The sequence below is a fragment of the Chionomys nivalis genome, chromosome 26 (genome assembly GCF_950005125.1).
Source record: "Chionomys nivalis chromosome 26, mChiNiv1.1, whole genome shotgun sequence".
Classification (NCBI taxonomy): Eukaryota; Metazoa; Chordata; class Mammalia; order Rodentia; family Cricetidae; genus Chionomys; species Chionomys nivalis.
This window is the reverse complement of record NC_080111.1, coordinates 35,777,074-35,803,713: the sequence shown is the minus strand read 5'-3', so window position 1 is coordinate 35,803,713 and position 26,640 is coordinate 35,777,074. Positions and strand designations below refer to the sequence as shown.

At 39.1% G+C, this 26,640-nt stretch overlaps 1 protein-coding gene and 1 pseudogene across 1 annotated transcript; one reads left to right on the top strand and one right to left on the bottom strand.

The window, feature by feature from the left end:
* Positions 1–1,485: 1,485 nt before the first annotated feature.
* Positions 1,486–1,919, top strand: LOC130867043 (40S ribosomal protein S19-like; annotated as a pseudogene).
* A 2,145-nt stretch (positions 1,920–4,064) lies between these two features.
* LOC130866863 (zinc finger protein 120-like) lies at positions 4,065–26,601 on the bottom strand. The gene is made up of 5 exons (XM_057758471.1): positions 26,528–26,601; positions 18,051–18,204; positions 6,520–6,646; positions 6,256–6,316; positions 4,065–5,112 (listed from the first exon to the last, which is right to left on the bottom strand). Exons 1-5 carry the CDS (start codon positions 26,599–26,601, stop codon positions 4,065–4,067), a joined length of 1,464 nt encoding a protein of 487 aa, XP_057614454.1.
* Positions 26,602–26,640: the final 39 nt, after the last annotated feature.

Sequence of the window (26,640 nt, the reverse complement as noted above, 5' to 3'; positions counted from 1 at the left end):
TGAGAATTAGCCTAGAAGAGGCTAGATTTAATGGGCGAAGCAGTGTTTAAATGAATACAATTTGTGTGTTATTCTGGAGTGTAAGCTAGCCAGGCAGCTGGGAACTGGGTGGCAGGAAGCAGCCCTCAGCTCCTTCAATCATCTCCAAATACATGTAGAGAAACTCTGAAATTAATGTGTTTATTCTTCAAAAACATGAGAAAACATCATACTGTAGTAAAACTCTATAAATTAATTCAGTGTCATATTGTTTTGTGCTTCATATAAGAGTTGACTTTGTGTGTAATCAATCTGAAAAAGCTTGTACATATTATCATAATCTTTTGAACCTGAGGAAAAAACTAGGGGTTTATTTTAAAGTATTCCTTAAGATCTTAAGCCACTTACATTTAGTTAACCAAAGCAGCTTTGTGTAGAGGAAAATGTGATAGTGTCCACAATCTGTTTAGGCATCATGATACCTCTTTTTATTTTAGTTTGAGCCAGGATTGTATTTGATAAAACCTTTTATGAAGTATTATGGGCTACAACAAGGGTATTCCAACACTGGGCCTGAAACCAGAGTCAAAGAAAAGCACTTTGTTTCTGAATCTAGAACCAGGTTAAAAAAAAAATCTCCCTGAAAACAGACAAAACATTAAAAAAAGGGGGGGGGGCTAGTGAAAGAAACACAATTTGGCTCTCAAACCAGAACCATATAACCATAAAATTCAACGATGTTTTTAAGCCCAAAGGATACCATTAAGTGAAATATGAGACGCATAAAGAGTCAAATCTCTCATACGTTTACTTGTATGTTTTGTTTAAAAGTTCCCTTACAAGTTGGGGTATAATTATGGTTATCAGAAGATTGGGAGTGGTCATCAGGAAGGTAGACAGAAGGTGGTTACAAGGAAAAGTTTTTGAAAAAAGATGGCTAGAATTAATATATTATGGAAACATCACCGTTAACAATAGCCAGAAATAATATAAAATATTATGGAATAACGTATTAAAGAAGTGAAAGGACTTTAGGAAATGAACATTAAATCTTTGAAGAAAACAACTGAAGAAGACACCAGAGAATGGGAAGATGTCCCTTGCCCTTGTTAGGTAGAAATCAAGATAGTAAAAATGAAAACCTTTCCAAAAGCAATATACAGGTTCAATATCATTCCCATATAAATATCAGAAAAATTCTTCACAGACCTCAAAATAAAAATACTCAACTTCATATAAAAAAGCAAAAAAAAATTGCAGGATAACCAAAACAACCATATACAAAAAATAATTTCTGGAGTCATCACATTCCCTGACTTCAGTCTACTACAGAGCTACAGTACTGAAAAGAGCCTGGTATTGGCACAAAAACAGACAGGATGACCAATGGAACTGATTCTAAGAATTGGATATCAATCCACTCACCTACTACATCTGAATTTTGTCAAAGAATCAAAAAATATAAGATGAGCCCTTTCCCCTGGCTAGCATCATGGAGGCCACACAATGCCTGGAGTTACTGTAAAAGACGTTAACCAGCAGGAGTTTGTCAGAGCTCTGGCAGCCTTCCTCAAAAAGTCTGGGAAGCTGAAAGTCTCTGAATGGGTGGACACAGTCAAGCTGGCCAAACAGAAAGAGCTTGCCTCCTATGATGAGAACTGGTTCTACACACGAGCTGCCTCTACAGCACTGCACCTGTACAAGCATGGTGGTGCCAGGGTTGGCTCCATGACCAAGATCTATGGAGGATGGCAGAGAAACGGTGTCAGGCCCAGCCACTTCAGCAGAGGCTCCAAGAGTGTGGCCCGTCACATTCTCCAAGCCCTGGAGGGACTGAAATGGTGGAAAAGGACCAAGATGGTGGCCACAAGCTACACCTGAGGAACAGAGATCTGGACAGCATTGCCGGACAGGTGGCAGCTGCCAACAAGAAACATTAGAACAAAGGATGCTGGGTTAATAAATTGCCTCATTCATAAATATATATATATATATATATATATATATATATATATATATATATATATATATGATGGAAAAAGAAAGGATATTCAACAAATTTGCTGGCATAACTGAATATCAAGGCAGAGAAGAAGGAAAGTAGATCCACATCTATCATCATGAAAAAAAAACGCAAGTCCAAATGGATCAAAGACCATAACAGAAAGCCAAATACACTAAACCACATATAAGACATAGGAAGTATACTTGAACACACTGGCAAAAGAGACCACTTTCAAATTATAACCCCAGCAGCACAGACACTGAGAGAAATAATTAAGAAATGTGAACTTCTGAAACAAAAGTTTCTGTGAACCAAAGGACATGACCAGAAATACAAAAAAAGGCTGCCTGTAGTATGGGAAAAGATCTTCACCTACCCCACATTGGACAGAGGACTGATCTTGAAAACATACAAAGAAATAAAAAAATTAGTCATAAAAAGAACAAATAATCCAATATAAAATGGAGTACAGACATAAACAAAGAACTTTCAACATATGAATCTAAAATTACTGAGAGACACTTAGTGAAATTTCCAAACACCTTAACCATTAGAGAAATAAAAATCAGAACAACTCTGATCAAAACAAAATCATTGATGACAACTTAAGCTGGAGAGGATATGAGATTAAGGGAACACTCCTCTGTAACACCTGATTCTGTGTTACCCCCTCGGTACAATTCAGGCACCACTGTACAGTACACAAGTCAGGCAAGGGCCTGGAGATTGACAGAACACACAAAGAGATCTGGGTCATTCAAAAGGAGATCAGCTGAATGCCATTTATTCAACCTTGGGGAAATCCTTATGTACCTAGCTGCTGCACAAGGATTTCCTCCCAGGCAGGTGGGAAATTACCATGCCAAAGATGGAGTCAGCAATGCCCTACAGCTAATCACCAGGCAGGGCAGGGGGAGCACAGGAACAAACTGAATGCTTTAGTTAGCAGGCTGACCAGAAACTGTCCCCAAGATGCACCCCAGGAGAAGGGTAGACCCGGGCCCTACACTCCTCCATTTCTGATGGGGTTACAAACTCAGTCTGCTACATTGGCTATCAGTATGGTTATTTCTCAGAAAATTAGAAAGCCACCTGCCTGGGTGTGAGACATGCCTTTAATCCCTGCACTTGGGAGGCAGAGACAGATCTCTGTGATTTCAAGGCCAGCCTGGTCTACAAGAGCTAGTTCCAGGACAGACTCCAAAGCTAAAGAGAAACTATGTCTTGGAAAACATGTATTTCTTTGGTGCTGGTTTGAGAGTCAAAGCAGATTTCTTTCACTGTCTGTTTTTTATGTTTGACTGTTTTCAGGATGATGTTGTATCTTTCACTAGTTCTGGATTTAGGGGCAAAGTGTTTTCCTCTGTATCGCATTTCAGTACCAGGTTGTGATTCTTATCCTGGCTCTATCTCCTTCCCATAAGACTTCATAAAATCACAAATTGGGTTTTTTTTTCAGATTTATTTATTTATTATGTGTACAGTAGTCTCAGTTTTCTGTCTGCGTGTATGCCTTCAGGTCAGAAGGGGGCACCAGATCTCATTACAGATGGTTCTGAGCCACCATGTGGTTGCTGGGAATTGAACTCAGGACCTTTGGAAGAGCAGGCAGTGCTCTTAACCGCTGAGTCATCTCTCCAGACCCACGAGTTAGGTTTTGTCCATCAGTTTCCTGGTGCAAATATAATAAAAGCCGGTATCATAATGCTTGAACAGGTTGTTGACACTATTGTTTCTTTACAGAATAAATACTGTTGGTTAATAGACTGTAAGGGTGATGGCTTCAGGTATGTAAACACTATCAGATTGATGACACACAAAGAGTTTTTAACCTGTAAAAACTACAAAACATATACCACACTAAGTTTATTTTTTCACTACAGTATGGTTATTCTCATGTTTTTGAAGACTACATTCCTTAAGTTTACAGATTCTCAACAGGATGGTTTGCTTCATGTATTTGGAGATTATTATGACAAAGGATTTGAAAAACAAATTCCATTCACAAGTTTCTCTCCAATCTGTTTTCTTTTCTGCATTTGAAGATGAATAAGACCTGAAAAGACTTTTCCAACTCATTTCACGCATACTGTTTCGCACCCGTGTGTGTTCTTTGATGCCTTTGAAGAGCACTGTGTTGAACAAAGGCCTTACCACATTGATTACATTCATAGGGTTTCTCTCCAGTATGGGATCTTTTATGCATTTGAAGATTTCTGTGTTGAGAAAAGGCCTTACCACACTCTTTACATTCATAGGGCTTCTCTCCAGTATGGGATCTTTCATGCCTTTGAAGATGACAGTGTTGAGCAAAGGACTTACCACACTGATTACATTCATAGGGTTTCTCTCCAGTATGTGATCTTTTATGACTTTGAAGAGCACTGTGTTGAGCAAAGGCCTTACCACACTGATTACATTCATAGGGTTTCTCTCCACTATGAGTTCTTTCATGCATTTGAAGACCACTGTGTTGAGCAAAGGCCTTACCACACTGATTACATTCATAGGGTTTCTCTCCAGTGTGTGTTCTTTTATGCGATTGAAGATTGCTGTGATATGCAAAGGCCTTACCACAATGAGTACATGCATAAGGTTTCTCTCCAGTATGTGTTCTTTTATGATTTTGAAGATGACTGTTTTCAGCAAAGGCCTTACCACACTGATTACATTCATAGGGTTTCTCTCCAATATGGGATCTTTTATGCCTTTGAAGAGCACTGTGGTGAGCAAAGGCCTTACCACACTGATTACATTCATAGGGTTTCTCTCCAATATTTGTTCTTTTATGCAATTGAAGGGTATGGGGCCCTCCAAAGGCCTTTCCACACTGATTACATGCATAGGGTTTCTCTCCAGTATGTGTTATTTTATGCAATCGAATATTACAGGGCTGTGCAAAGGCTTTACCACATTGATTACATTCACAGGGTTTCTCTTCAGTATGTGTCCTTTTGTCCATTTGAAGAGCATTGTGATGAACAAAGACTTTATTACACAGATTAGATTCATAGGCTTTCTTACTATCGTGTGTTCTTTTATTCCTCTGAAGTTGACTGTCATATGCCAAGGCTTTAACACATTGAGGATGTACTGAAAGTTTCCTTCCAGAATTACTTCTTTCAATCCTGCAAGCATAATTGGAACATATAAAAGCTTTATCATATCCAATACTGAATTGAACCTACATATCTCTATGTATTAATTTTATAATTTATTCCAATTGTAAATAGAAATCAGATATTAAGGTTTTATACCTGCTTAAACTCATGCTTTCTTCTTTAATTAAGGGTTGTTTTGCATTTTTGAAGACACCTGTCATAATAAATTCCTTTATTACATGGTTTACCTTTTCACCTTTAGAGAAATATTTTTCTATTTGACATATTTCTCATATTTGAAGAGAACTGGATAAACTCAGAACAACTTTATTACATTCTTAAACTGTCCTATACTGTGAATCATACTACATTTGCTAACTGAACTAGATCAGAAGTATTTGCACAATTCTAGAACTTGTGTGGCTTCTCTGCACTGCCAGTTTATTTACATATTAACAGTGATGTGTGAAAATCAATTATTTATATAGTTGAATCAATTTCAGCAAGGGTACTCAACATGGGAACTAATGCTTATCTTCTAATTGTTTTTAGAGAGAGGTATGCTGCGTTTTCCCATATTCCTTTGCTCATAGGCTTGTATAGAGAGTAATATGTGGTGTACACAGTAAAGGAAGAATCACAAACAAAAAATTTCCACACTGAATTATCACGGTGTGACTTTCTATTTCTCGTAGATGTGTGGTAGAGGTATTAAAGTTTCTTCACAACAACTGCCACTGAACTCTAACTGCTTCTCTCACCAATCTTAACATAGTAATAAGAAGTATATGAGTAATACAAGATTTACTATGTGCTCTCGGTTTAGTAGAAAGTCTTGCAGATATACTTATCATCACTTCAATGTATACACATTTTGTATATGAGTAGCAAGAAATAAATGGATTGGCAGATCTACAGAACAGCTCTCATGGTACAATGATTCAAATGGTGATTTCTGTTTAGCCATTTCTCACTTGTCTTTTTAATTAAAAGGATGCCTTGAAAATGCAATTCACCTACATGAAATTTTATGAGGATTTTTCAGAAGTTAATAATCATAAATGCACTTAAACCTGTGCTTATTCACACTGTTGCCTTGATTTAAATCTTCTAGGACACATTATCATTTCATCAGAGGCTCATTGTTTTCAGCATGCACAAGAAAATTACCTTTCATGTCTTCTAGAACATTGACAATGTTCTTTACTATTATGTTCTTCCCAAATGTATCCTAAAATGTAGTACCAGAAAATGTATGATATAATATTGAAGATTGTGCAATATTTAAGTAGCTATTTTAAGTAAACTTTAGAACCATGCCTGCTTTATTTACCTCATTCTTCTTCTGCTTTCTAAATCAAATTATTGAAGAATATCATTAACCAAGGTAACGTTGTCCCTTTATTTTGAAACATGAAGGAAATTTATTTTTACCTATAGTAGTGAGGTTCCTGTAGGTCTCCAGCATCACATCTTTGTAGAGATTCTTCTGGGAAGGATCCAGCAAATTCCACTCTTCCTCAGTGAAGTTGATATGCACATCATCATAGGTCACTGCCTTCTAAAATATGCCATATATGATAGTGACATGATAGTGACAACATTGTAAATGTATACTTCTTTGATAGGATAGTCATGTAATTCTGCTGTTCCCTAATCATATTCCAAGACATACACAGTAATTTTAGAAGGAAATTGAATAGGAGAGTCTTCTCTGTCATTTCTGTACTCTTTAAATGAGATATCACCTTACAGGAACAATATATATTAGCAGAGAGAAACAAGGAAACAGATCAACAGTTCATAGTACAAATGAGAAATTTTTATGAAGATTAACTAACTACAAATAGAAAAATAAGTTGGACAAACTGGGTGTATTGACTCATGCCTTTAAGATCACACCTTCAAAAGCAGAGGCAGGTATGTTTTTCTATGAGTTAAATGCCAGACATGTCTATGCAATCAGGTCCAGGACAGGTGGAAGTACATAGTAAGACCCTATCATCCAGGAAGTGGTGATGCATGCCTTTAATCCCAGCAATCAGGAGGCAGAGGCAGGTGGGTCTCTCTGAGTTTGAGGCCAGCCTGTTCTATGAGAGTTAGTTCCAGGACAGGCTCCAAAGGTACATAGAAACCCTGTCTCAAAAATCAAATAAACAATAAACAAACAACAAACAAAAAGGCACAGTTCCATTGCAAAAATCAGCAAATCAAGCAAGAAGAATAGAAGAACTCAGAGGTTTTTACTGAAGTTCCTACAAAAAAGTATGTGTTCACTTCAACTTTTCTATTTATCTTCCAAACATCCGAAGTGCCCTAATTTAAACTGTAATACCAATAATATTTTACTAACAGAGCATTATGTTTAAAACAGTTACAAATGGACAGATGAAAACATTAGCAATATATATCTTGGGCATAAATAATAAACCCAGGCTGGGAGAGAGTTGACTGAGTAGTACCTAGCTTTTGATGATCTTGAATAGATGTGGCAGAATTACCAGTACTTATTTGGGAATCATAACTATCCGTTATTCCAAGTTCACAAATTCTTAGATCCTTTGGTCATGTTGATGACCAGGTATTCATGTGGTGCATAGTCATGCCCATACATAAAATAGTTATACTAATTTTAAAAATGTAAAGTAAGCATAACAAGCAGGAAGAAGTACATGCACCTATAATTCAATGACTCCGAATGCTTAGGCAGTACTAATGTCATGCCTACTGAATGACTTCCAGACCCCAAAATGGAGAAAAAAGCTACTTCTATCATAGGCAACACAGACCAGAATACCAAAGAGCAAATAGAAACCAAAGAACCAAACCTGCATCCAACAAAGACAAACAGAGATACTGGCACCTAGACCTGCAGTCACCTCAAACCCAGACACCTGGACAACAGCATAACATGATTAACAACAGACAGAACAATATGTCACTACCATATTCAAACTCTCCTACTACAGCACACCATGAATATTCAAACACAGTCCAAGTACAATTAAGTTAGTTCAACTATGAAGATGTTATATGTCCTTAAGAAGGAAGTGAATGAATTTGTTAAAATAAGCAAGGGAAAGATAAATGAAATATTGGAGAATAATAATAAACTCCTTAAAGAAAGTCAAACAAGCAAACAGTTGACAGAAATGAATAAATCAGTTCAAGAACTAAAAATTGAAATAGAAGCAAGTAAAAGAATGCAAACTGAAGGAATTCTGGAGATTAAAAAAAAAACTAGATAAATGAAAAGGAAAAACTGGCAAATTAAGGTGAAATCTATCCTATCTTTCTGAGTCTAAACTTTTATATATAATTTACACACACCATAACTAAGGAAAACTTTAACGATATAATCGTTTTCAACTCAATCAAAAAACCCAGGGCATAACATTAGCCTGGAAGGTCTGTGGCAGCAAAAGCAGAGCCTCTTTTCCAAAGTAACAAGCCCTTAGGCTCAAATTTTGAAGTCAAGATACCTTTAACATATATGTGGGGTTACCATAGCAGCCCCTAAATCAAATGTCTCTCATTGCAGTCCAAAAATTCAAAGAAAGCACAATGTGTAACCCAGACACTGTGTGTATTTTCTATCTTTTCAAGGCCCATTAATTGTTTTATTTACTTTTTCTTTAAGTACCTCAGTGTAAATTCCTTAAAAAACTATTTTTAATCTATGACTCTGTCTATATTTATCCTCTCTGTCTTAAGCCCATGGACATTTATCAAATAAACTATCACCCCCTCAGAGGCCTTTTTATCTGAACGTTTTTACTGTGTATTTGTAATCCTTTTCTGATGAGGAGAGTTTTTGTAATTGAAAGCTGCAATTGACTTCCATTTTTGTGCTTTTATTTTTTTTAAATATTTATTTATTTATTTATTATGTATACAATATTCTGTCTGTGTGTATGCCTGCTGGCCAGAAGAGGGCACTACAACTCATTACAGATGGTTGTGTGCCACTATGTGGTTGCTGGGAATTGAACTCAGGACCTTTGGAAGAGCAGGCAATGCTCTTAACCTCTGAGCCATCTCTCCAGCCCCCATTTTTGTGCTTTTAGAATCCCTTGTTTTAAACTTTCTTAGGGTTTATGTGGACTTAGTTGTCAAACATTTGGTGTCATAATGTAAATGGGGACTACACTTTCATCTTTTGACTGCCTAGACCCAAAAATGACACACAAACTATATAATTACAACAGTGTTTGTCCAATGGCTCAGGCATATTCCTGGTTAGATTTTACATGTTCAATTCATCCATTTCTATTCATCTATGTATCACCATGAGGTTGTGGCTTACACGTAATGTTTTGGGATATTTCTTTCACCTTCAGTGAATACATGGCATCTCTTTGTGCACCTACCAGTCTGGTCTGTCTTCATAAAAAAAAAATCAAGTAACAAATGCTGGAAAGTAATGAAATTGCTCTCCAACTACAATCAGGTTCTTTTTCATAATTGTGACTCCAGCAGCCCTCTTTTCTTGTGCAGTGCACACTCAAAACTGTTGCTTCTATTCTGGACTGAGGTAGAAAACACTCTCCACATGCAAATCCTTTTCTTTTTCCTTTACCTGCAATGGATATTCAGTTTCATAACTCAAATTTATAACTTTGAAACTGGTGGTAGAATCATTTAATTAAAGATTTTAAAGTTGTTTGTGGGCGGTGGTGGCACACGCCATTAATCCCAGTATGTGGGAGGCAGAGGCAGGCGGATCTCTGTGAGTTCGAGGCCAGCCTGGTCTACAAGAGCTAGTTCCAGGACAGGAACCAAAAGCTACTGAGAAACCCTGTCTCAAAAATCCAAAAAAAAAAAGGTGTAATGTAGGACAAGGTCATTGCTCAGGAGAGGAGAAGACAGGGACCAAATACTTTTATGTCAAGATAAGATAGATAGTGTTAAAAAATTTTCTGAAATACTTGAAGTACAGCAGTTCTAGAATTAATATGACTTTCTAGGGAGAAATCACTCTACATGTTTGCGAGAACAATAAAGAAAAAAATCATTTAATAATATTCACATACATCTCTGACTAATGCTCAAAGAGGACCCAGGCTAGAATAATTTTTTGCATTTCACATATTTTCTTATCCTTATGTCTTTTAGGTTCAGGATCCACACTCAACAATTTAAATAGGGATGGAAGGCTACAAGTCTACCCAACTAGACAGATAGAAGACTTACACAGTAAAGTCTTCCCAGCATTATTTCTCATATAAACCAGTGACCTTAAACAGTAGGACCATCTTCAGTGACAGGATCATGAGATGTCAGACTTTTCTTCCATTTTTACAAGGTTTTCATTAGCCACTTAAATGAGTTGATGGCTCTGATTTTGGTACATTTCTATCTAGAGTTACAAGATGGAGATTCCAGGGGATGTGAAGGATAGGAAAAGTATAAGGCAGAAAAGATAAAAACAGGTTAGGGAAGTCTTGCACAAGCTATGTCTCATGTCAAGTAAATTTCCAAAGAAGAATAGATTAGGGCTGGAGAGATGGCTCAGCGGTTAACAGTATTGACTGCTCTTTGAGAGGACCTGAGTTCAATTCCCAGTACCCACATGACAGCTCCTAAATATCTGTAAATCCAGTTTCATGAGATCTGATACCTACATACCAACACATATAAAATAAAATAGAATAACTCATAAAATATCCAGTATTTATACTGGCTGAGAAATAAACTTGGGGCTCTTTCATATTGACTTTCAGTCCTCTCAGTCTGTTTTATGCTTCTGTCTTCATTTCTCTTAATCTAACATTTCCTCAGCCTCAGCATCCCTTCCCAGGGAACCCCCAGCTGAATTCTGTTGGACAGACCATATGGGGTATCCAACTATGCTTGAACAAAATTTACTGCAGCTTCTGTATGATGCTGCTTTTGATACAATGAATTACTTTGAATATTCTTTCCATAAATTAAGAGCTTAGGTGGATAGAGCCTTACACTTTAGGGCTCCTTGTTAAGATTTAAATGTAAAGCAAGGGCCTTCTCTTTAGTTGTGTAAAATCCTTGAAAATTCCTCTTGTTTTCACTACTGGACAGCCATCTGAAACAACCTAGTGCATTTTTCCTCAAAAAAACATAGATTTTTTTCATTCTTCTTATGTTTCTTTTGCACTGTAGATTTGAAGAAGTCAGCAGTAATAACCATCCAGCAGAAATAATATTTTGTCTAAGATATCAGTCCACTAATTTTTAATTCTGCCTTAGGCACTTTCTTGGGACATGGAAAGTTTAAGAAAGATTGGGGGCCAAAGTGTCACACAACTTATCTCCAGCAAACTTTTTATGAAGTTTTCTAAGCTCCTGCGCTTACTTACCAGGCCAAAATAAATCAGTAGGGCCACAAGGAATAAAGCCAGGCTTGGGCTGGAGGGACCAGAACAAGATGAGGTTATGAGAGCAATCAGAATTATTATATCTTTATAAGAAACAGAAAATAATGGCAATTTCCAGGATCAATACAGTGTAGTTGCCAGGATATCTTGAAGACGGCAAGCTATACAGGGAATACAGGATTGTGGTCTCAGACCAACTGTACTGTTGAACTTCCATACTTCCTTGACCACTAAGGGATTACCCAGAGAAACACAGATTAGCCTGAATGACTCACTGCTCGAGGGAGTGCACCACCATGTCAGCAACTTAAAAAAACATACTGTGCTCCAGGAGCCATGGATTTTAATGTGAAATAACTAAGACACATGTCTCTCAGGGTAGATGGGCCAATCCAGCTCCTTTGTTCCCTGCAGATCCTTTTGTCCACTAAAATCCTATAACCTTGACCTCCACTGCTTGCCACTACTCTCAATACTCCTGTCTTTAAGGCCCTACAATCACAGTCAGTTAAGCTGTGTAGAGTTTTCTATGACTTTTGCCATCTAAAATCCTGTTAGCTTGAAAATTCTTCCCCAGTCAATATTCCCAAGTCCATTGCAGCAACAAAACCACTTTTATGGTACCATTTTTATTCCAACTTGCTCCTTTGTTCCTGTGATTAAATTATCTAACCTAAAGCAACTCTGGTAATGGACACGTTGATTTGTTTGTTACCCCTAAGTCAGAATCCACCACTGTGGGAGCTTAGGATAGGAACTCAAGTTAATCACTGGAGGCAAAAGCTTTGGAACCATTCTTTCCTGGTTTTCTCTTGTGCTTTGTCACTGTTTGGTGCTCAGCTAGCACCCTTAATCAGCCCAGGCCCACTTGCTTAGAGACATTGCCAACTCAGTGGAAGAGTCTTCTTCCAATATCAATCATCAATCAACATAATCACTTTCAGACAGAAATCAGACATTCTGATCTAAGCACATACTCAATTGACAATTCCTCAGATGACCCTAAGAAGTCATTAAACAATATCATGTGAGTTTGGGGGGGATGTTAATCAGACAATTCTACTCAATTGGAACACAGGGTATCTCAAGAACTTTACTAAGAGCACACTGGCCTGGGGACTGATAACCATAGCTCCATATGGTGAAAGGGTTGGGTTCTTAGGGCCTAAGGAACCCCTCCACAAAGGCCTTGGCACCAGACCATTACCAGCTCTCCAAAGCATATTCCTGGTTTTAGAGAAGGAGCTCTGTTTTATAATCAATACATGAGGTCCTTAGGGAAACTCACAAGGTTAGCCCCCAGGCTGTTACTAGATCTCCTAGGAATGTCCCTGCTCCCTGCCTGAGGGAATAAATAAAACCCGTGTGGAAGAACAGTGCTTTTCTAAAGAAGAAAACTGGAACTTTGAGCAACATCAGGCCTTAAGGTTGTTTAGGAACATGTAATGCCTCCTTGAAAAGCTTGCTAGAGGGTTTTTTATATGGGGATGTGCCTGATGTCTGGTTTTAAATCAGTGGTGGCTTCTCTGTAGTAATTTGGAGCTAAATATCTGGACAATCCAGTTGAACAAAGTGTGCCCTAGCATCCTAATCTCTAACAGGCTGATTAAAACACATTTATCTTTTGGGTGATGTAGAGGCAGTCCTCCCTCAGCTAATTTTACTTTGTGAGACTGAACTATTTCCAAGGCATTGGAAAATCCTTTATATCAGCAATTCAACTCTTCTACGTGGCAGCTTAGAAGTGCAGCGCTACCCAACAGGTGAGCTGCCTTGATACCGTCCACATAATTAAACACAAATGGAGATTTATGAAAGGTTAAATGCAAAGTGCTCAATTTTGAGAAGATACTGGAGAAACTAAGCCTCTCTGAGTATGGTTTATTGAAGTTGAGAAGAAAGATGTTTGTACACACAGAATCCTGCTCCCAATTCTCTAAGCAGATTAAGCCCACAGCACAAGGTCTAGGAATTAATAGGACCACATGGGACTTCACGAGGCAGGGAATATGGCGGCAGGTTCCCACACAGATCCCACAAGGATGCAACATGCTGTCTCCTGAAACTCACCCTCTGCTCCTCCCCATCTTGAGACAGCATTCCCCCGCTCACGATGTTGTGGTTCCCCAAATCACCAAAGCTCTCAGATCGTCCTCTCCCTGCAGCAGCAACTTCACCACAGCACAGGAAACAACTGGCACAAGCTTCTCCACAAAGCCGAGTTTGAAGGTGGATGCCCGGAAGAGCCCTGCACTGTTTCTGACTGGCAGGTCACCTGGAGGGCCTGATTGGCTGGTGTGGTCTGAGTAGCAAGAACACTGTCCACAGGGCTACAGTTTGCTTAAAGACACAGAGCAGTAGTTCCTGGCCATTCCTTCCACCTGAGTCAAAAATCTTTTCTAGATTGGCCAAGCTTTGCATTTCAATAGCACTTGCCCCTTGCTCCAAAAGGAGACACTGTCACAATATTGCACTCCATAGGAACTTTTCCCTTTTCCTCCAGGACACAATGTGGCTAGCTAGCTTGTACTGTGCACTGTGCTGTGCTAGGTGGATGCAGTGATTTCTTGTCCTACAGGGGGAAGGGTGCACAGAACATTAACAGCTAAAGATAAATTTAAGGTCACAAAAGATGATTATTCTGTGGCTTCATGCTGAGGTCACATGAACTGAAGGTACTTTTAACATGGTTTTCACAGGGATTTCACAAAACAGAAAATAGAAAAGGAGGAACCAGATCTTAAACAAGAAGATTTGTCTAATCCAAATGATGGCTGGATGATGGCTCCATTACTTTATGGGTTCTATTCCTGAAATTCAAAGCAAATTCCAGGCAAATGAATAATAATAAAAAAGTGTAGTGTTCATGAAAATTTGAATACATAGATAATAATGGAGCTAGGAAGAATGTCTTCATAAGCACTATTGTTAGTCAGCACATCTCTTTCCTTGGTCAGGTAAATAAAATATAAAACTGCAGTATTCAAGATTCTCTACATGAGCAGAACAGGTAGAATGAATCTCACCATGATTGTAAGAAGTGGGCTTATTAGAATGTCTCACAAGCTGTGGTCCAGGTAACTTAAAAATAGTTGCCTACCAATGGTAATTGGAAAAATCCAGGACATTACTTCTCGATGTTTTGTCTAAGATGAAGTGAAGAATTCAGTAATTGTTCAGTCCACGAGACTGGCTATTGTGTGTGTTTTGTTTTCTGCTATGAATTTGAGTAGTATGCTATCAAGGTCTGTGAAGAATCATCTTGGGATGTTGATGGAGATTGCATTAAATATATTAATTGCTTTTGGTAGGGTTGCCATTTTTATTATGTTGATTCTACCTATCGAAGAGCATCTTTCCATTTTCTTGTATTTTCTTCAATTTCCTTCTTTAAAGACTTAAAGTTTTGAAATAACAGGTCTTTCACTTCTTTGGTTATTGTTACCTGAAGATATTTTAAATTATTTGTGGCTATTATAAATGGTGATGCTCCTCTGATTTCTTTCTTAGCTTCTTTGTCATTTCTATATAGGAGGGCTACTGATTTTTTTGAGCTGATCTTGTTTCCTGACAAATTACTGAAGGTATTTATGGGCTGTAGGAGTTCCCTGATAGAGTTTGTGGGGTCACTTATTTATACTATCATATCATCTGTGAGTAGCAAAAGCTTAACTTCTTCCTTTCCAGTTTGGATCCCCATGATCTTCTTTTGTTTTCTTTTTTCTCTAGCTAGAATTTCAAGAACTATGTTTACTAGGTATGGTGAGAGAGGACAGCCTTAAATTGCTCCTAACTTTAGTGGGATCATTTTGAGTTTCTCTCCATTTAATTTACTCTATGTTTTCTGTATATTTCTTTTATTATGTTAAGATATCTTCCTTGTATCCCTGATGTCTCCAAGACCTTTATCGTGAAGGGGTGTTGGATTTTGTCAAATGCTTTCTCAGCATCTAATGAGAGGATTATGTTTTTTCTTTCAATTTATTTATATGGTGAATTACATTGACAGACCATATGCTTCATATGTTAAACCATTCTACATCCATGGGATGAAGCTAGGTTCATCATGGTGAATAATTTTTTTGGTGTGTTCTTCGATTCAGTTTGTCAGTATTTTATTGAGTATTTTTGCATTAATGATCATGAGGGTGATTAGCATATAATTCTCCTTTTTGATTCTTTGTATGGAATTAGTATCAGGGTAACTGTAGCATCATAAAATGGAAATGTTTGTGTGGAAATGCTCCTTCTGTTTTTATTTTGTGTAACCATTTGAGGAGTATAGTTGTTACCTCTTCTTTGAAGTTCTGGTAGAATTCTTCACTGAAACCCTCCAGTCTTTGGTTTTTTTTAGGTGAAGGGAGGCTTTTGATGTCTGTTTCTATTTACTTGAAGGTTATAGGTGTATTTGAATTGTTCACCATGTCTTGATTTAATTTTGATATGTGGTACCTATTCAGAAAATTGTCAATTTACCTTACATTTTTCAATTTTGTGGAATACAGGATTTGAGGTATGATGAAATGATTCTCTGGATTTCCTCAGTGTCTGTTGCTATGCCCACCTTTTCATTTATGATTTTTTTAATTTGGATGTTCTCTCTCTGCCTTTTGGTTAAGTTGGATAATGTCCTTAATGTCTCTGCTTTTACATTGTGATTAAGGTTAGAAATGGATTTGTTAACTGAGCATGCTTCAGGAAAGGGAGAACATTGCATGAGCATGTTCAGACTTCCTACATAAAATCCCTGTGCTTCATTTGTTGGGGAAAACACTGTTTTGAAAACAACTCCCATGGTCTTTGTGCCTCCTACAGGCAAGAATTTTTTTTTCTCATTTCTTCTGTTGGCTGTTGAAATGGCTATTTTTGGTAGTTAAAACTGACTACACCTGGGATCATCTTATACACAAAGAATTGATTATACCTGAGAGATTTTACTTTAAGGTTTTGAAATGGGAAAATCCTCCATTAATCTGTGTAATTTGAGATGATTGGCCCCACCTTAACCTTCTTGGTGTCTGTGTACACTTAACCAGTGAGCCATCTCTCCAGCCCGTGTCTGTGCACAGTTTTAACATCATCACTCATGAGCAGGGGTAGTGGGATTTTCTGGTTTGAGATCAGTCTGGCCTACAGAATGAGTTCTACAAATACACAGAAAAATCCTGTCTTAAAATCCCCCCCCCAAAAAAAACTGAATCAAACAAAGACTATGACCCAATTTTAATCAGCATCTCCCATTCTGTTGGAGCAGCAGTCACATATAAAGTATTTTGAAGAAGAAGAAAAGTCCTTTTTTTTATTTTTTTTGAGACAGGGTTTCTCAGTAGCTTTTGGTTCCTGTCCTGGAACTAGCTCTTGTAGTCCAGGCTGGCCTCGTCTGCCTCTGCCTCCCGAGTGCTGGGATTAAAGGAGTGTGCCACCACTGCCCCGTGAAAAGTTCTTTTTTTGCCTCTGTGCTCTAGCTCTGCTTACCAAGCTCATTCCTTTACTAGCATTAGTGCCTGGTTCATTGTAATTTTGGTGAATACTTAAAACCAGCTGAGTCACAGAGCCTTGTGGGCAGAACAACTACTGGATTCTTCACCTGATCTTAGTCAAAAGGCTGAGAAGCAAGCTATTGGATTCTTCAATTGCCATTGGTAAACAGCTGTTCTTAAGTTACCTGGACAACAGCTTGTCAGACATTCTAATAAGCTTGCTTTTTACATAATGGTGAGATTTATTCTACCTGTCCTGTTCATGTAGAAAATCTTGAATACTGCAGTTGTATATTTCATTTAACTGACCATTCAGGGAGATGTGCTGGCTAACAATAGTGCTCATGAAGACATTCTTTCTAGCTCCATTATTCTCTACGTATTCAATTTTCCATGAACACTACTCTTTTTACTATTATTCATTTGCCTGGAGTTTGCTTCAAATTTAAGGAATAAACCCATAAAGCAATGGAGTCATCATCCAGCTTTCCAATGGGGGAAAGACTAATTATCTTGATTGAGACCTGGTTCCTGCTTTTCTCTTTTCTATTGTGTAAAATCCCTATGAAAACTGTGTAAAAAATTCCTTCAGTTCATCTGACCTCTGAATGAAGCCACAGAACAAATATTTCATTTTAAAATTTTAAAACTCTCTTTAGTTCTTAGTATTCCAAGCATCCTTACCTCTGTGCAACAGGAAATTACTCCACCCACCTAGCACAGTGCACCTTACAAGTCACATAGTGTGCTGGAAGAAAATGGGAAAGTTCCTAGGAGAGCAAGATGATGACATTGAGCCGGCGGTGGTGGGTGGTACCGCACGCCTTTAATCCCAGCACTCGGGATGCAGAGGCAGACGGATCTCTGTGAGTTTGAGACCAGCCTGGTCTACAAGAGCTAGTTCCAGGACAGGCTCCAAAACCACAGAGAAACCCTGTCTCGAAAAAAAAAAAAAAAGAAAAGGATGACATTGACTGCTTATGTAGCCAGGGGCAAGTGCTATTAAAATGCATATGGTCTCAGATCTGGAGAAGTTCTCTGTTGGGGTGAATGGATTGGACAGGAACCAGTATTCTGTCTCTTTAAGCACCCTATAGCCCTATGGGCGGTGCTCTAACCACTCCGGACTCACTAGCCAATCAGCATTCCAGATGACCTGCCAGTCAGAAGCAGTGGAGGTCTCTTCCAGGCAGCCACCTTTAGTCTTGGCTTTGAAGAGGAGCTGGAGCCAGTGGATTCCTGTACTAGTGTGCAGTTGCTGTGGCAGAGAGACGATGAACTGAGAACTTTGGCAAAATGGAGAAGCACAACATGGTGAGTGAGGAAATGCTGTCTCCTGATGGGGAGGAGCATAGGGCGAGGTGTGGAAGACACTATGGTGTTACCTCCAAGGGTCTGGGTGGGAACCTGCTGTCAAATTCCGTTTTGTGAACTCCCTCATGGTCCCTGCCAACTCAAGGGCCTAGGGGCAGGCCTCTGAATAACTTTGCTCTGTGACTTCATCTCCTTAGAGTATTGGGAGCAGGAAGCTCCAAAACTTCCTAGTCAATTTCAACAGGGTTGATGCATTCATGGAAACAAGTTGCCAAACTCAGAGAAGCCTCGTTTCCTCAGTATCTTCTCCATATTGAGCACTTTGCATTTAAGCTTTAAATATAATCTGAATTTATATTTAAATTTGTGGAGGTTATCAAAGGCTTCTCACATGTTGTGTAGCTTTCCACTACTGTACCATAATGTTGAGAAGTAGAATTGGTGATACAATAGATTGACCAATGCTTAAAAATAATTAAGTCCCACAAAGTAGAATTTAACAGAGGGAGAACTGCGTCTAAAACACCCAAAATGTAAGTATATGCTAATTAGGGCTGGAAGAGATTAGAATGTCTGATAGAATGATTATTCATCAGGATTTTCCAGATATTTGACTCCAAACCATTTCAAAGAAGCCATCACTGATTTAAAGGTGGTGGTGGTGCACGCCTTTAATTCCAGCACTCTCGAGGCAGTGACAGATTGATTTCTTTGAGTTCAAGGCCAGCCTCATCTACGAGAGTTCCAGAACAGGCTCCTCAGGTACAGGGAAACCCTATCCTGAAAAATCCCTGAGTTCTGGGATTAAAGTCATGCACCACCACCACCCAGCAAAGATGCTATTTTTCTTCAGAAGCTTACTAGGCATGGCACGAATCTTCTGCAACACCTCCTCATTCTATCTTTTATATCTTTTACTTTTCCAGTCCAGTCTTTCTCCTCCCTTGTGATCTTCACCTTAGAACCCTGTCAGTGAAGAATGACCTGCTGTAACAAGTCACGGGTGTACTTGAGAAAATATTCTGAGAATATTTTTTTTTTTTTGGTTTTTTTCGAGACAGGGTTTCTCTGTGGTTTTTGGAGCCTGTCCTGGAACTAGCTCTTGTAGACCAGGCTGGTCTCGAACTCACAGAGATCCGCCTGCGTCTGCCTCCCGAGTGCTGGGATTAAAGGTGTGCGCCACCACCGCCCGGCTCTGAGAATATTTTTGCCTAAATATTTAGACTGGCAAGTTGCCTGTTTCTATTTCCATTGTTCAGAGTATAATCTGGATCATTATCCTAAGGGATACTTATGAATAACAGCATATATTGAATGCAAAATCTGTCTAACCTAGCTCCCCTTGAGCATTGGACAGAGATCAATGCATAACATCATTAAAGAGCCTTTTTTTTTTTTTTGGTTTTTCGAGACAGAGTTTCTCTGTAGCTTTGGAGCCTGTCCTAGAACTCCCTTTGTAGATCAGGCTGGTCTTGAACTCAATTAAAGAGACTTTTCTTTATTAATCTTCTAAGTGTGTGATGTGATTTCTCAGTGGAAAGGCATATTAATTCTTGAAGAGCTGCATTTCCATCCTGATAGAATTATTGTTTCTGAGACAACTTCTGTTATGTTGACTCAGGTGGCCTTGGTCCCTGTCTGTTGCTTTCCTGGACAGTGACCTTGAGTGTCCTCTATATTATACCATCAAAGTTGTTTTTTGTTTTTGTTTTTGTTTTTTGATTTTTTGAGATAGGGTTTCTCTGTGGCTTTGGAGCCTGTCCTGTAACTCACTCTGGTAGACAATGCTGGCCTCAAACTCACAGAGATTCACCTGCCTCTGCCTCCGGAGTGCTGGGATTAAAGGCGTGCACCACAACCGCCCGGCTCACCATCAAAGTTCTTAAATAACTGTACCAATTCACAGTTTTAAAATTATGTAGTTTCCGGTCAGTGGTGGTCCATGTCTTTAATTCAAGCACTCGGAAGGCAGAGGCAGGCAGATCTCTGTGAGATTTAAGCCAGTGTAGTCTACAACAGCTAGTTCCCGGACTGGTACCAAAGTTACACAGATACCCTGTCTCAAACAAAACCAATAAAATAAAATCACGCATTTGAACCATGTAGTTGACTGCAATGCAGTCGCAGGAAAAGGATTTGCATATGGAGCATTTCTTCTGTCCTCAGATGACAATAGGAAGAATAGATTATTGTGTGCACTGCAGGGGCACAGCACAGGCAATCAGCTGTTGGAGCCACCACTATGAAAAAGGGCCTGACTATGGTAGCAGGAGAGGTTTGTAATTGCCCAGCATGTGTAAATTAATGTCATGTGAATGAACCCAGATCAGATTGTGTGGATGTCCAGATTAGGAAGGTTATCTTGAGTGAAGGAAAATTGAATTTGCAATTAGGCAACTATCCTCTGCAGATATGATCAATCTTTGTTTATTCATATTTATTTTTTTTTTAGTTTTTTTAAAATTTATTTATTATGTATACAATGTTCTGCCTGCATGTATGACTGCCCACCAGAAGAGGGCACCAGATCTCATAGATGGCTGTGAGCCACCATGTGGTTGCTGGGAATTGAACTCAGGACCTCTGGAAGAGCAGCCAGTGCTCGTAATCTCTGAACCATCTCTCCAGCCCTTTATTGATATTTATTGAGCTCTATAATTTTCTTTGCTTCACTCGCTGCCTCTCCACTCCCCCTTCAACCCTCCCTCAAGGTCCCCTGAACACAATTTACTCAGGAGATCTTGTCTTTTTATACTTCCCATATAGAGTAGATGTATGTAAGTTTCTCTTAGCATCCTCATTTTTGTCTAAGATCTGGGATTGTGGTTTGTAGGCTGGCTTCTTTGCTTAATGCTTGAAAACCACCAATGAGTGAGTATATGTGATAATTATCTTTCTGTGTCTGGGTTACCTCACTCAAAATAATGTTTTCTAGCTCCATCCATTTTCCTGAAAAATTTAAGATGTTATTATTTTCTGCTCTGTAGCACTCCTTTGTGTAAATATTCCACATATTTCTTTTTTTTTTTTTGATTTTTCGAGACAGGGTTTCTCTGTAGCTTTGGAGCCTGTCCTGGAGCTAGCTCTTGTAGACCAGGCTGTACCACATTTTTCTTATCCAATCTTCTATGGAGGGGCATTTAGGTTGTTTCCACATTCTGGCTATGACAAAGCTGCTATGAAGATAGTTGAGCACATGTCCTTGTGGCACGATTGAGCATACTTTGGTTACATACACAAAAGTGGTATTACTGGGTCTTGAGAAAGGTTGTTTCCTAATTCTCTGAGGAATTGCCACACTGACATCCAAAGGGACTGTACCAGCTTGCATTCCCACCAGCAATGCAGAAGTGTTTCCATTTCCCCACAACCTCTCCAGCATAAGTTGTCATTGGTGTTTTTAATCCTGGCCATTCTTTCAGGTGTTAGATGGAATCTCAAAGTTGTTTTGATTTACATTTCTCTGATTAATGATATTGAACATTTCCTTAAGTGTCTTTCAGCTATTTTAGATTCCTCTGTTGAGAGTTCTCTGTTTAGGTCTTTACTCCATTTTTTTATTGGATTATGAGTTCTTCTGGTGTCCAATATCTTGAGTTTTTTGTATATTTTGGAGATCAGACCTCTGTCTGATGTGGGGTTAGTGATGGGGTTAGTGATGATCTTTTCTCATTCTGTAGGCTGTCGTTTTGCCTTGTTGATCATGTCCTTTGCTTTACAGAAGCTTTTTAGATTCAGGAGGTCCCATTTAATTGTTTCTCTCAGTGTCTGTGCTACTGCGGTTATATTTAGAAAGTGGTTCCCTGTGCCAATGCCTTCAAGTGTACTTCCCACATTTTCTTCTATAATATTCAGTGTGGCTGGCTTTATGTTTAGGTCTTTGATCCATTTGGACTTGAGTTTTGTGCATGGTGATAGATATGGGTCTATTTTCATTTTTCTACATGTTGATATCCAGTTATGCCAGCACCACTAGTTAAATATACTTTCTTTTTTCCACTTGATATTTTTTGCTTTTTGTTCAAATATTAGGTGTTCAGAGATATGTGGATTGATATCTGTGTCTTCTATCTGTTCTTATGACAATACCAGGCTGTTTTCAGTACTGATTGAAGACAGGGATTGTGATGCTTCCAGAAGATCTTTTATTGTATAGCATTATTTTGACTAGCCTGGGTTTTTTGTTTTTCATATGAATTTGAGTGCTGTTCTTTCAAAGTCGATGAAGAATTTTGCTGGGATTTTGATGGGCATTGTATTCAGTCTGTAGATTGCTTTTGGTAAGAAATATGTATCTTGCTTGACAGAGTTATGTCGGCTTGAAGATTTGAAAAACAGGCCATTGACTAACTCTATGTGTCAGGTTACAGGTCTCAGCAGTCAACATATGTAAGGGCACCATCAATCTGTCTCTTGTTAATGACATCCCCTCTCCTAAGGAAGGGCCTACTCTTTTTAAAAGTCAATATAGAAAATTTTATTAAATCTTAAAAGTGCATTTCTTGGTGTATTGAGACAGGGTTTTTCTGTAGCTTTGGAGCCTGTCCTGGAACTAGCTCTTGTAGACAAGGCTGGCCTCAAACTCACAAAGATCTGCCTTCTTCTACCTCCCGAGTGCTGGGATTAAAGGCATGCACCGCCACTGCCCAGCTAAAAGTGGATTATTATCATCACTTTAAAAATCACTTTTTGGGGGGCTGGAGAGATGGCTCAGTGGTTAAGAGCATTGCCTGCTCTTCCAAAGGTCCTGAGTTCAATTCTGGAAACCACATGGTGGCTCACAACCATCTGTAATGAGGTCTGGTGCCCTCTTCTGGCCTGTGGACATACACACAGATAGAATATTGTATACATAACAAATAAATAAATATTAAAAAGAATCACTTTTTTGTACCAGTTTCAAATACTTTCTTTAAGTATATTGCTGCTATTATCTCTATTTGTTTCTGTTCTCCAATATTTTTAAGTCATTGATAGTTTCATTTCATTTCTTTCAAGTTATGTTGATTTGTTTTTTTTAATAATTTTTTTATTTTTTCATATTTATTTATATATTATGTATACAATATTCTGTCTGTGTATATGCCTGAAGGCCAGAAGAGGGTGCAAGACCTCTTTAAAGATGGTTGTGAGCCACCATGTGGTTTTTGGGAATTGAACTCAAAACCTTTGGAAGAGCGGGCAATGCTCTTAACCACCGAGCCATCTCTCAAGTCCAAGTTATGTTGATTTCTATGTAGAGCAATGTATCCTATACATTAGGCTAGCCTCATGATATGTAATTGAGAATTATTTTGAAAACCTAATCCTGCCTCTGATGCCCAGGTCTGGGAAGACCGTCCTGCAACTCCTTCCAGGTTTGTCCTTCACTAGTCAGTGAGAAAGAAAAATAGAGCAGTTAATGAGTGTCTGCTAGTCATTCTGGCTTTTATTAGGGACTAGAAATGAAGAGGGATTGGTATAAAAATTGAACTCATTGACCAACTTTGAAGCTGGTGGAGACACAGTGCAGGAAGTGAGAGGTTGGCCAGAGGGTCAGAGCTTTCCTCCTTCAACTGAGATTACTTATGTGGAATCAGGTAGTCAATTGTGATGCTGTATGATTGTCCTGATTGACCATCGTTTGCAGTTCGCAGATAATGGCAATCTAGGCATGGGATTGACCTTATCTTAAAATCTAATTGTGATATATACAATATTTCATCAAAAATAAATGATCTGGTTAAAACGTTGTGGCCTTGCTTAACAGGACTGTTACTTTTATGGAATAAGATCTTCATCTTTAGGGAAAATACATGAGAAATATTTATTGTGCTCTAATACAAATCCTTAGTCTCTGGAGCACATGACCATAAAGTGTGTTTCAAGTTTTCAAAATAATTTTTGAGATTCAAACTGTATCATATCCACATTGTCTTTGTTCCCTCCAAGCCATAACATGATCCTGATTGTTTTCTAATTCATGGTGTGTTTTTGTTTAACAACAGTTACAAAGTAACCACAGTTACATAGGAACAGTGATTCCTTTATGAATGTGACCTGTGTTTGTCTTCAGGATTTCCAATCTCTGAGGCAATGTGGTGGCTGCACTGGAAAGTGAGTGTGCAATGGAATGTACACACAAAGGACCCTGTGCTTTGGATGAGGAACAGGATGTGCTAAAGGGGAGTGGAATAATGTATACTAAATACCAACTTTCTAATCTAGGCCCCTGTCTGGTGGGCTGGGAGGGCAGAACTGGAAGGACTGTGCTGTCTGAGTCTTTTGATCTCTGATCCTTCTATAGAGTAGTGGCTAATATTGTGAGGCCCAGCGAGGTGGCCCTAGCCAGTAAGGAATTCTGAGAAGGGTTAGAAATCAGGAGTACTAGTAGCAGACAGTTTGTGGGTTCTTTCCATGATTCTATTCTTCCTCTGCAGTAGGAGTAGTAAGGAAGATCACAAGCTATACCATGGTGAGTGTTGGGTGTTCAGGTCTGTTGAACTGTCATTTCTGCTGTGACTTGGACTGATCATGAGCTAGCATGTAGTTATGTTGGTCTGTGTGGTTCATGTTGACAGTGTCCCTTGTTCTCTGAGCTTCCCTGTCTGGAAATTCAGGATATGATCATGATTGTCTAGAGTCCACACATGGACACTGCTCTTAGTGTGCAGTGGGAAGAGAGATTAGAAAACTGAAGGTCTAGATTCCAGAAGTTCTCAATATTGCATTCCAATTTCAGATTTGTGTTATAAAGATTACAAACAGTAGGACCTTGGGAGCTCAGTCTGGTGCTCCAGTGTGGGTTTCTGTCTCTATCTCCATCCATCGCTATATGAAGGTTCTATGGTGATATGCAAGATATTCATCAGTATGGCTATAGGATAGGGTCATTTCAGGTTCCCTATCCTCAGCTGACCAAGGAACTAACTGGGGACATTGCCCTGGGCACCTGGTAGCCACTCCAGGTTCAGTCTCTTGCCAACCCTTAGGTGGCTCCCTTAACTAAGATATATGCTTCCCTGATCCCCTAGCTCCCAAGGTCCTAATGTGGAGCAGAAGGATGGAGAACATGAGCAAGGAAGTCAGGACAACGAGGGGTGCACCCACCCACTGAGACAGTGGGGCTGATCTATTGGGAGCTCACCAAGGCCAGCTGGACTGTGACTGAAAAAGCATGGGATAAAACCGGACTCTCTGTACATGGTGGACAATGAGAGCTGACGAGAGGCCAAGGACAATGGCACGGGGTTTTATCCTACTTCATGTTTGGGTTTGTGGGAGCTTAGACAGTTTGGATGTTCACCTTCCTAGACCTGGATGGAGGGGGGAGGACCTTGGACTTTCCATAGGGCAGGGAACCCTGACTGCTCTTTGGACTGGAGAGGAAAGAGAAGAGGAGTGGGGGAGGGGGGGAGAGTGGTGGGAGGAGGGGGAGGGAAATGGGAGGCGGGGAGGAGGCAGAAAATTTTCTTTTCAATTAAAAAAAAATTTTTAAAAATCTAAAAAAAAAAAGATTACAAACAGTTTAGGAACTGGTAGGAAATGATGGTTTGATGTTCTTCTAGCAATGCATGGTTAGAATGCTTTTAATGTGATGCTGCCACTAGCTGCAATGGTGTGATCCAGTGAAACTTAATTCCAGGGGACAAAGGAATTTCTGATCTGCAAAGATTTCTCAGGTGTGCCTTGTGTTGGGCAGATAAATAGAGCATAATCCACATCTTGGACCATAATCCACATAGGAGAAAATAAATTTTAAATCGTTTTTCTTTCTTTCCATAAACAACTTTCCTCCTGACACATTATTTTTAAAATCCCCATCCCTTGTAATTGAGTTTAAAAAATAAACACAATCCAGCTCCCACCTCCTTATTCCCACTCCTTCCCATTCCCTCCAAATAAAAGGGAAAAGTGTAAAGAAAAAATAATACAAAACAAGGACACCTGGTAAACAACAAGAAAACAACACTGCAAAACTTCCCAAAACAAAGTTGTGTATTTCCCCAGGGGTAAGTGGAATTAACACTGAATCCACTGGGAGTGAGTTCTTTCTGCTACAAAAATCTGCAAAGAAAGAAACTCAAGACAGAAAAATAAACACAAAGGAACCAAAAAACATTCACCAGACCAAGTGGAGAGGCAGGAGCCCTGAGGAAAGAAGGGAAGGGTGTGCCTAGACCTGGTAAATCAGGAGCAGGCAGGGACTAAAAAAGGCAGAGAGAAGATGAGTGAAGGAAACAAACTGGACAGATTGGTGCCCTCCAGAGCTCTAGGTAAAAAAAAAAAGGACTCCTACCATCCATGCCCACCTACCCTTGAGCAGGCCCAAAGAGAGTGATGTGGAGCAGGAAAATAGGGAGCAGGTTGCACATTTGAGAAGTGTCCATATCGAATCTCCAGAGGGAACAAGTCACCACTGCCCCACT

Excerpts from the sequence above, each read along its gene's own strand:
- LOC130866863 (XM_057758471.1), bottom strand. The coding sequence starts at position 26,601 with ATGGACACTTCTCAAATGTGCAACCTGCTCCCTATTTTCCTGCTCCAC. Across the intron at positions 18,205-26,527 it reads CTCTTTGGGCCTGCTCAAGG|TTCTCAGTTCATCGTCTCTC; the intron begins GTAGGTGGGCAT and ends ATTTTGCCAAAG. Across the intron at positions 6,647-18,050 it reads TCTGGAATGCTGATTGGCTA|AAGGCAGTGACCTATGATGA; the intron begins GTGAGTCCGGAG and ends GGCATATTTTAG.